The sequence below is a fragment of the Antennarius striatus genome, chromosome 17 (assembly GCF_040054535.1).
Source record: "Antennarius striatus isolate MH-2024 chromosome 17, ASM4005453v1, whole genome shotgun sequence".
Taxonomy (NCBI): Eukaryota; Metazoa; Chordata; class Actinopteri; order Lophiiformes; family Antennariidae; genus Antennarius; species Antennarius striatus.
The window spans coordinates 98,386-109,862 of NC_090792.1; the positions used below are offsets into that span (position 1 = coordinate 98,386).

The 11,477-nt window shown below is 40.2% G+C and overlaps 1 protein-coding gene and 1 pseudogene across 3 annotated transcripts; both read left to right on the top strand.

The window, feature by feature from the left end:
• Positions 1-908: 908 nt before the first annotated feature.
• LOC137610919 (interferon-inducible GTPase 5-like) lies at positions 909-3,727 on the top strand (annotated as a pseudogene).
• Positions 3,728-3,997: 270 nt separating this feature from the next.
• LOC137611352 (interferon-inducible GTPase 5-like) lies at positions 3,998-10,470 on the top strand. 3 transcript variants are annotated; one of them, XM_068339501.1, is made up of 4 exons: positions 3,998-6,167; positions 6,774-7,239; positions 7,801-8,363; positions 8,913-10,470. In XM_068339501.1, exons 3-4 carry the CDS (start codon positions 7,808-7,810, stop codon positions 9,548-9,550), a joined length of 1,194 nt encoding a protein of 397 aa, XP_068195602.1. In that variant the 5' UTR covers positions 3,998-6,167; positions 6,774-7,239; positions 7,801-7,807; the 3' UTR covers positions 9,551-10,470. The 3 variants fall into 3 exon arrangements, with proteins under 3 accessions (XP_068195602.1, XP_068195601.1, XP_068195600.1); XM_068339500.1 differs by having other exon boundaries at positions 3,998-5,870; positions 6,031-7,239; XM_068339499.1 differs by having other exon boundaries at positions 3,998-7,239.
• The last annotated feature ends 1,007 nt before the right edge of the window (positions 10,471-11,477 follow it).

The following is an 11,477-nucleotide window of genomic DNA, read 5'->3' on the forward strand; positions in this document are numbered from 1 at the left end:
AAAAACGTGAAGGTATTTTCAAGAGTTTAACATATCTGTTATTGCTGAGTTGAAAAACCTCCGTGTTAATTCAAACCTTATCCTGTATTTTGAAATGCCAAGAAGGTAAAAACTTCCACCTGGAGAACATTTCCAGGTGAGTCCTTCTCTCCCCTCTTGAATTGTAGAAAATCGAAATCGTTTTTATTACATCCAGAGAAGACTACCATGATGCTCTTCTGTTTGACATATCCTATCACTAAACTAAAAATCTGCACCTGGTTTTTTGTCCCCAAAGTACGTGGAACACGTCTCAATACCCTTCAATACGCTCTACAGCATGTAATTCACATTGTCACCAGCAGATGGTAGGAAATCCAGAACACAGCCTCGAATGAAAATCACAAGTTTTCTAGAAAGTCAGCTGACACAAGCAACCAATGAGGTGTCTTCTCATAGAGAACTATTTCTATTGGTCACTATGTGAAACAACTGAAGGCTCTTCAACTTACATATGAGTATTAATTGTTTTTCTTGCAGCTGAACAACTCACAGCTACTGGCAGGGTCTTCTGCTCTTTCCTGGTTCAGCTTAAGACTTCAGGGTGAGTAACTTCCTGCAACCCGAGGGAAGATTTTATATCACTGTTTATAACAAGAAAAATGAGAAAGAAAATAAAACTGTGACTGTAATCTTACTGTCTGTAAATGAAAGTCACCATCTTCTGTGGAATAGTTCAGCTTCTGCTGTAATGATTAACCAGGGGACAGACATTTACTGTTATTTTACAGAGAAAGTATATATATATATATATATATATATATATATATATATATATATATATATATATATATATATATATATATATATATATATATATATATATATATATATATATATATATATATCGCCCTATGCCACCGAGATAGGCTCCGGCTCCCCCTGACCCGCTGCGGCGCATACAGCTGTGGTAATCTGAAGATGACTGACTGACTGACTATACAGAGTATGTATATACAGTGTGTATATACAGTGTGTGTATATATATATATAGGTTTTTGGTGGCTTTGATTCTTCAAGATCAACAGCAGTTTGAAAACAATTGGTTCAGGCTTTTGTCAGTATTTAATTTTAAATAACACCTTATCCTGTTTTGTTTAGCACATTTTATGGTTTTTATTTTAGCCATAATCTGAATAGTCTATGTATGACTGATGTAATTGAATGTCCCTGTAAATCACTCATTACCTCTTTTAAAAACACATCATTATATCTATCCATATTTAAGTATGCTTTATGACAATAGTCATATGCTAACATTTCCTAAAACTCATTAACTTTAAACTTCTTTGCTCCAGTTTTCAGGATCAAAATGAGTAATCCTATGGATGAAACATCAGCTGAGGATATTAAAGCAGCTCTGCAAAATAGTAATCAAGCCTTAGCTATTGCTAAGGTCAAGGGGTGTCTGGAAAAGGCAAAAAACACTCCACTAAATATCGCCATCACTGGAGAGTCTGGCTCTGGGAAATCCTCCTTTGTTAATGGATTCAGAGGCATTGATGACTGGGAGGAAAATGCTGCCCCTGTTGGTTGTGTAGAAACAACCACACAGGTCACTTAATACCCCCACCCAAGCTACCCCAACGTCACTCTATGGGACCTGCCTGGTGTTGGTACCATGAAGTTTGCAGCTTGTCAGTATCTTCAGCATGTTGGATTTCAAAAATATGACTTGTTCATCATCATCTCAGAAACATACTTCAGAGAAAATGATGTAATGCTAGCTGAGGAAATCCAGAGGCTGGGAAAGAAGTTCTACTTTGTCCGCTCAAAGATTGACAATGATCTACAGGCTATGAAAAGAAGTAAGAAGGGTTTAAGTGAAGAAGAGACTCTGGCACAGATCAGGAGAAACTGCATTGAAGGTTTGTGACATTGTTACAGTGAACAGCAATAATGAGATCCAATAGTTACACATAACATAACTGAAATGTATCTAGGTGGCAGATGTTTGTTTTGTAGAACAGTGTAGTGAATGATATCCCTGTAACATAAACTAAGAGTAACAGAAGATAACTATTGCATTTTTAAAAAAAATATGAAATATTTCAAAGCTGTAATAATTTCCTGTATTTCACTATCGTGTCATTTTGTACCACAGGTCTTCAAAATGAAGATTCCACACCTGCCAAAGTCTTCCTGGTGTCCAGGTTTGATCTCCACCTGTACGACTTCCCTCTCTTACAACAGACTTTAGAGGAAGATCTTCCTGATCAAAAAAGATATGCTCTGCTGTTCGCCATGCCCAATATCAGCCTGGAGGTCATCAACAAGAAGAAAAAGGTCTTCCAGGATGAAATTTCAACTTATGCTTTTATATCTGCATGTGGTGCAGTTATTCCATTACCCGGTGCATCTGTGACTCTTGACCTAACCTTGTTGGTTATGATTACTGGATTGTACAAGGCTGGGTTTGGTCTTGATGAAAGGTCACTGGATAGACTTGCTAACAGCTACGATGTGCCACTGTCTGATCTGAAGTCTGTTCTCACTTCACCACTGGCTTCACAAAACATCACCCCTGATCTCATCTCAGAGCTACTGTTTCAGTGTGTAGACACAGCTGCATTACCTGCAGTAGAGGAGGGCTTTGCTTTTATTCCAGTAATTGGAACAGCAGTGGCAGCAACCCCTTCCTACAATGTCACTGAAAAGGCTCTGCAGACATTCCTTGACATGCTTGCTGACGATGCACAGAGGGTGTTTAACAAAACCCTAGGATTAAACATGTCTTTTTGATTTTGTAAGCAAATTATGACAGAATTAAAGGATACTTAATTTAGAAATGTCTTAAATCTAATGATCTAAACAATTCAAAATATCACCGTATATTACAAATTGCAAATAAAACCGGAACACTTACTTTTAGTACACAGCTTACTGTAAATTGGTAAGCTCGCTGCTTTACATTGCTAATGCGATGTTTCTTGTAAAATTATTCGTGACAGTGATTACAAATATGCTTTTTGTTGTGAAAAGAAATCCCTGCTATGTTTGTATGTTTTCTCTTTATGTTTAAATTTCAAAGTTTGTTGGTGAACATGTTATTGATCGGCCAGAGATATTGTTGCTTGTAGTGTCTGTGAGCACAATGTTAGAAACCATATTTGGGGTTTTTTCAATCATAGGCCCGTTACTACACACTAGTAAATGCCATGATGAATGTTGACTGCCCCCGTGGTTATAGTCACATTAAATTGGAATGTCATTAATTAATTAATGTCATTAATCATTAATGCATCAGTATTGTTCCTAATAAATAGTCAGATAATACTTTTGCCTCATTACAGGCTATGTTACCGTACCATCACATACATATTACTATGATGGGAATCATGACTATATCTAAATTTCTTGCTGGGAGCAGCTTCACATGTTACTACAGTCTTCTTTTCCTTTGGGTTTTTCCCTTCAGGGGTCTCTACAGCGAATCAGTTGCCTCCATCTAACCTGTCTTCTGCATCCTCTTCTCTCACACCAACTACCTTCATGTCCTCTTTTACTACATCCATAAACCTCCTCTTTGGTCTTCCTCTAGGCCTCCTGCCTGGCAGTTCAAAACTCAGCATCCTTCTACCAATATATTCACTATCTCTCCTCTGGACATGTCCAAACCATCTCAGTCTGGCCTCTCTGACTTTATCTCCAAAACCTCTAACATGTGCTGTCCCTCTGATGTACTCATTCCTGATCCTATCCTTCCTGGTCACTCCCAGAGAGAACCTCAGCATCTTCATCTCTGCTACCTCCAGCTCTGTCTCCTGTCTTTTCCTCAGTGACACTGTCTCTAGACCAAACAACATCGCTGGTCTCACCACAGTTTTGTACACCTTTCCTTTCATTTTAGCTGAAACTCTTCTATCACACATCACACCTGACACTTTCCTCCACCCGTTCCATCCTGCCTGGACACACTTCTTCACCTCTTTTCCACACTCTCCATTGCTCTGGACTGTTGACATTAAGTACTTCAAATCCTCCACCTTCTTGATCTCTTCTCCCTGTAACCTCACTCTTCCACTTGGGTCCCTCTCATTCACACACATGTACTCTGTCTTACTGCGGCTAACCTTCATTCCTCTCCTTTCCAGGACAAACCTCCACCTCTCTAGCTTCTCCTCCACCTGTTCCCTGCTCTCACTACAGATCACAATGTCATCTGCAAACATCATAGTCCATGGAGATTCCTGTCTAACCTCGTCTGTCAGCCTGTCCATCACCATAGCAACAAGAAGGGGCTCAGAGCTGATCCCTGATGCAGTCCCACCTCCACCTTGAACTCCTCTGTCACACCTACAGCACACCTCACCACTGTCTTAAAGTCCTCATACATGTCCTGCACCGCTCTAACATACTTCTCTGCCACTCCAGACTTCCTCATACAATACCACAGTTCCTCTCTGGACACCCTGTCATCAGCTTTCTCCAGATCTACAAAAACACAATGCAGCTCCCTCTGGCCTTCTCTGTACTTCTCTATCAACATCCTCAAAGCAAATACTGCATCTGTAGTACTTTTTTTTGGCATGAAACCATACTGCTGCTCACAAATCTTCACTTCTGCCCTTAGTCTAGCTTCCACTACTCTCTCCCATAACTTCATTGTATGGCTCATCAGCTTTATTCCTCTGTAGTTGCCACAACTCTGCACATCTCCCTTGTTCTTAAAAATGGGCACCAGCACACTTCTCCTCCATTCTTCAGGCATCTTCTCACTATCTAAGATCCTGTTGAACAACCCAGTCAGAAACTCTACTGACACCTCTCCTAGACACTTCCAAACCTCTACAGGTATATCATCAGGACCGACTGCCTTTCCACTCTTCATCCTCTTCAGTCCCCCCCTCACTTCATCCTGACTAGTCTTTACTACTTCCTGGTCCACAACAGTCACCTCTTATAGTTTTTTTCTCTTTCATTTCCTCGTTCATCAACTCTTCAAAGTACTCTTTCCATCTTCCCATCACACTACTGGCACCTGTCAATAGACTTCCATCCCTGTCCTTAATCACCCTAACCTGCTGCACGTCCTTCCCATCTCTGTCTCTCTGTCTTGCCAGCCTGTATAGATTAGTCTGTCCCTCCTTACTGTCCAACCTAGCATACAAGTCATCATAAGCCCCTTGTTTGGCCTTTGCTACCTCTACCTTCACCTTACGCTGCATCTCCCTGTACTCCTGTCTACTTTCCTCAGTCCTCAGTGTCCCACTTCTTCTTAGCTAACCTCTTTCTCTGTATACACTCCTGTACCTCCTCATTCCACCACCAAGTCTCCTTATCTACTTTCCTTCCAGATGACACACCGAGTACTGTCCTACCTGTCTCCCTGATCACATTAGCTGTAATTGTCCAGTCATCTGGAAGCACCTCCTGACCACCCAGAGCCTGTCTTAACTCCTTCCTAAAAGTCATGCAACACTCTTCCTTTTTCAGCTTCCACCATTTCGTCTTCTGCTCTGTCTTTGTCCTCTTCATCTTCCTCACCACCAGAGTCATCCTACACACCACCATCCTATGCTGTTTGGCTACACTCTCACCTACCACTACTTTACAGTCACTGATCTCCTTCAGGTTACACCGTCTACACAAGATGTAGTCTACCTGCGTGCTCCTACCTCCACTCTTATAGGTCACTCTATGTTCCTGCCTCTTCTGGAAGAAAGTATTCACTACAGCCATTTCCATCCTTTTTGCAAAGTGTACTACCATCTGTCCTTCTGCATTCCTCTCCTGGATACCAAACCTGCCCATCACCTCCTCATCACCTCTGTTTCCTGCACCAACATGTCCATTGGAGTCTGCACCAATGACAACTCTCTCACTTCTAGGTATGCTCTGCATCACTTCATCAAAGTCCAGCCAGAATTTCTCCTTCTCCTCCAGCTCACATCCTACCTGTGGAGCATACCCACTAACAACATTGAACATCACACCTACTATTTCTAGCTTCAGACTCATCACTCTATCTGACACTCTTTTTACCTCCAGGACATTCCTAACAAACTCCTCCTTCAAGATAACTCCTCCTCCATTTCTCTTCCCATCTACACCATGATAGAACAACTTGAACCCTGCTCCTAAACTTCTAGCCTTGCTACCTTTCCACCTGGTCTCCTGGACACACAGTATGTCTACCTTCCTCCTCTGCATCATGTCAACCAACTCTCTACCTTTTCCTGTCATAGTTCCAACATTCAGCGTCCCTACTCTCAGTCCTATACTCTTGGCTTTCCTCTCACATGTTACTACAGTATAAATTATATCCTTACATGTTCTTTCTCTAATGAAATTACAGAGGAATACTAGAAATTAACCAAAAGGATATATGTTGCTACTTCTATCAAAAGGCTGTATATGCCACAATCTATTTAGCCTATCCCAGATGACAGAGGAATGAGGTGGAGTATTCCACGGACAAGTTATCAGTTTATTGCAAGGTCACATGCAACATAAGCAGCTAGTCACACTCACATTTATGCCAAAGGACAATTAACAGTCAGCAATTCACTACTGTTGCATGTTTGCTCTCCGTGTCTCCATAGTGCCCATCATATAACATTAAAACAATGATTATTTAATCTCTCTGTACCATTGTAATTCATTTTATTCTCTGTTTGGAAGATAAGGAGGAGTTGCCATCAATTTGCTATCAATGTAACTGGGCGTCCGGGCCACATAGCAGTGGAATAATTATATGTGTCTTCTTCTTCTTCTTCTTCTTTTCCTTTCAGCTTTACCCTTCAGGGGTTGCCACGGCGAATCGATTGCCTCCATCTAAGCCTGTCTTCTGCATCCTCTTCTCTCACACACATCGTCTTCTCTCACACATGTGTGCATATATAAAATGCAGCTGACATTATTAAAAGAAACTTGTCAAGGACACATCACTTATTTTAATTCACATCCATGACTGCTGGGGTAGTACGCACAAACGCTGGGCAATGTAGAGCCAGAGCCCATCACCACAGGTGAGATCACTCATTCAGGTAAATCAACAGGTTTCCAGAAAGTTAGCTGATACCAGCAACCAATGAGGAGTCCTCTCACAGAGAGAATATATCATTGGTCATTTTGTAAAGGGGTGGACTTTGATAACTTGTAACTGAAACTATAAAGAGACTCTCTCTCACAGCTGAACAGCTCACAGCAACCTACAAGGTCTTCTGTTCTTATCTGGTTCAATCTTAAGACTTCAGGGTGAGTAGCTTCCTGCAACTTTTTATCTCAGTGAACTATGAAGCCATGTTTTTATCACTGTCCACAAATATGAACAAATAATTAAACTTGTAATTTCAATGCGTGTGAACTGGAGTCACCATCTACTGTGGAATAATGGTTCAGATTTTTCTGTGATGTTTGAAATCCATGCTCAACATAATTTTGTTGTATTTGAAAACTTCCTGAATCTTTGTGTTCCCTGGTCTTTAAAGGACCAGGGTACAAACATTTCATGACTTTTAAAGATGTAGTGCACATGTCAAAGTATTTTCTTTGTTTGTACATTTGTTTATGAAACTTTTAATACTTTGAGCGTTCAATGTTTCTATGTACAACTGCTAGGGTGGACATTGATTGGTGGTCACATTGATGGCCATTGGTGGCCATTGTCTAACTTAGAATTACATGATTGATTTTTTAATAATATCTTAATATTTATATATTAATGTGTTTCATGACAATAAAGTGTTGCAGGATAAAGTTTGCTAAAATTTCCTAAACACAATAGAAACTTTTGAACTTGTTTGCTCCCGTTTTCAGGATCAACATGAGTAACCCAGTGGATAAAAAATCCGCTGAAGAAATTAAAAAAGCTCTGCAAAATAATAATCAAGCTGCAGCTATTGCTAAGGTCAAGGAGTGTCTGGAAAAGGCAAAAAACACTCCACTAAATATCGCCATCACTGGAGAGTCTGGCTCTGGGAAATCCTCCTTCGTTAATGGATTCAGAGGCATTGATGACTCGGATGACAATGCTGCCCCCACTGGTTGTGTAGAAACAACCACACAGGTCGCTAAATACCCCCACCCAAGCTACCCCAACGTCACTCTGTGGGACCTTCCTGGTGTTGGTACCATGAAGTTTCAAGCTAGTCAGTATCTTCAGTATGTTGGATTTCAAAAGTATGACTTCTTCATCATTATCTCAGAAACACGCTTTAGAGAAAATGATGTAATGCTCGCTAAGGAGATTCAGAGGCTGGGAAAGACGTTCTACTTCATCCGCTCAAAGATTGACAATGATCTACAGGCTATGAAAAGAAGTAAGAAGAATGTCAATGAAGAAGGTATTCTGGCACAGATCAGGGAAAACTGCATTGGAGGTTTGTGATCGTTTACAGTAATTATGAAATTAAATAATTAATGCAACGATTATAAATAAAGCATTAAAACAATTTTTGTACTCAAAAATCAGTGTTTACATCAGAGTCAGGTGTGATATCCACATCTATAAGAGGAGAGCAGAGAGACGGAATCAAAGTGCTGCACTAATAGACTCAGAGACCTCATAGTTATGTTATAGTTACACTCAGGCTGCCAGCAGATACCAGCACAAACTTCTAGTGACTACAGCTGTCAACACAACCACATTTTACATAAGTGAGTCTATCTACAGATATAATGGTGGTAGTAGTGTCTTTCATAGAACAGTTGTGTAGTGAATGATATCCCTGTAACATAAATGAACAACAGCAGAGTCTATCTATCAACTAAACACATTTGTCTAGTTTGTCACATTGGTATTTTTTGAAACACATCAAACATTTTAAAATGTTTGATGTGTTTCAAAAAATACCAATAAATGTCTAATTATTTAAGATATTTTTACCATTTCATTTTTACCATTTAATACCATTTTTTCCATTTCATAGGTTTTCAAAATGCAGGAGTGTCATCTCCGAAAGTCTTCCTGGTGTCCAGGTTTGATCTCCACCTGTACGACTTCCCCCTCTTACAGCAGACTTTAGAGAAAGAGCTTCCTGAACACAAAAGAGATATTCTGCTGTTTGCCATGCCCAATATCAGCCTGGAGGTCATCAACAAGAAGAAAAAAGTGTTCCAGGACCAAATTTCAACTTACGCTTTTATATCTGCAGGTGGTGCAGTTATACCATTACCTGGTGCATCTGTAGCACTCGATCTCACCATGTTGGTTATGGTCACCATTCAATACATTACTGGGTTTAGTTTGGATGAAGGGTCAGTAAAAAGACTCTCTACAAGCTGTGGTGTGCCACTGTCTGATCTGAAGTCTGTCCTCACTTCACCACTGGCTTTAAAAAAGATCACCCCTGATCTCATTACAAAGCTGTTAATTGGATGTACGAGCACAGCAGCAATGTTGGCTGCAGAGGAAGGCTTAAGATTTATTCCACTTATTGGAACGGCAGTGGCTGCTACTCTCTCCTATAAAGTCACTGAAAAGGCTCTGCAGACATTCCTTGACATGATTGCTGACGATGCACAGAAGGTGTTCAGAAAGGCCCTTGGTTTGACTACCTCAGTGTGATTTTCCAAGTCAATATCGGTGGCCTTATGACACATTTAAAGGTTAATTTGATTATTACAGAATTATGGTTCTCATTCTTGTTTTGTACTGGGATGTAATTCTTAAACACTTAAATTTCAATCACACTTTCATGTCACAATTACTGTAGATGTTATGCCATACAAGATTTAATTTAATTTTAATTTTTAATTTTATATACTGTTTTGATCCCCGAAGGGAAATTAAGAACGCACACTCTTGCTACTGATTCTAACGCATGCATACACATATATTAGTGAGTACAGGCCCCTGTATCACACACACACACAGGGGGGCCTGGAGGCATGCAGGGGAGGTAGAGTGGCAGGCAGCTCCTTCTTGGTGTGCCTTAAATGAGCAATTTGTAAAGGGGACAGCACCTTGCTCAGGGGTGCCTCGGCAGTGCTCCAGAGGTGAGCTGACACCTCCCACTGTCAGCTTACCTCCGGGTATTTTTTTTGGGCGGGAGCGGGAATCGAACCGCCGATCTTGAAATCATAGGACGACCCGCTCTACTGCCCGCTTTACCACTGAGCCACTGCCGCCCCAAGATGTATATTATATTGGTTTTATGTATCGTAAAGAACATTACAACAATTATTTTTGACTATTTTAATATACTCTGCTTAGCTTGGTAAACCTGCTGTACATCAGAAGTCTTCTTTTTGATGCAAAATTAATTCTTTGATATGATTTATGGTAACTTTTTCATTTCCTTTATTTGCAAATCAACATGTCATTAATATGTTGTCCCTTTAATATCTGTGTTCACTATTTTATTAGGTAGGTGTGTGGGCTGTTTTATATCAAAAACTATTCACCACGGGCAGATACCCATGATGGGAGCTTACTGCTTTGTTCTTACTCAAAAAAAATCACAGCAATTTTTAAATTTGTAAACAAATGTGTCACTTTTATTACAAATAAAGATTCTGATACATGCATTGATTGTACAGTAATCCCTCGTGAATCACGATTAATGCGTTCCAGGACAACCCGCGAAAAGTCAGCGATATAGCGACCAAGTATTTATTTTCCTATTTATGGTCATTTATGAAACCTCCCCTTACTGATATAAAACCACCTTTAATCTGTATTACCTTTTCCCACACACTGATAGACCTGTAACCCGGTGTTTAAATATGGTGGGCAAGCATGATGCACACAATATTCCTTGAACGATCTTTATTTGGCTTCCAGCCTTAACAAGGAACGAACAAGAATTGAAAACAATGTCCTGCTCATCCTCTCTCTCTCTCTCATGCCCCCTTTTCATTCTCACGAACACATGCAGGGCACACACAAGGACAACTCAGGGCAACACACACACAACAGAACAACACGGGTTGTCACAGACTGTTTAAAACACTTTTGTATGAAAGAAAAGTTGCAGGAGGAACTGTGAGTCTCAGAACGCAGTGCATTCATAGATGCTGTCGGCCAATAGCATGGGCACACAGTATCACATGACTATCTACTAAAAATCTGTGGTGTAGAGAAGCCGCACATCTTGATATATATAAATATACATATATACATATAGCCCCACTTATATATTTGAATACGCTCACTTGAAAGTCTCACGCTGTCACACTGTCTTCAACTCAACACACTACCTGTCAATCAAGGACCCAACCAATCACAGTGCATCTGCCAGAAGGAATCAAGTGAACAATATGTTAGGAGAAGAAATAACTATACAGTGGTACCTCTACTGAGGAAATTAATCAGTTTGCGAAGAAATTTCGTAAGTTGAAAATGTTTTAAGTAGAGACACATTTTCCATGCAAATGTCCTAATCCGTTCCAAGCCCCCAAAATTCAAACATGTTTTATAAAGCATAAAAATGTATCAAAACTACTACTACCACGTTGTCGCGGCCCTAGGGAGCTCTACTGCAGCCAGGGCA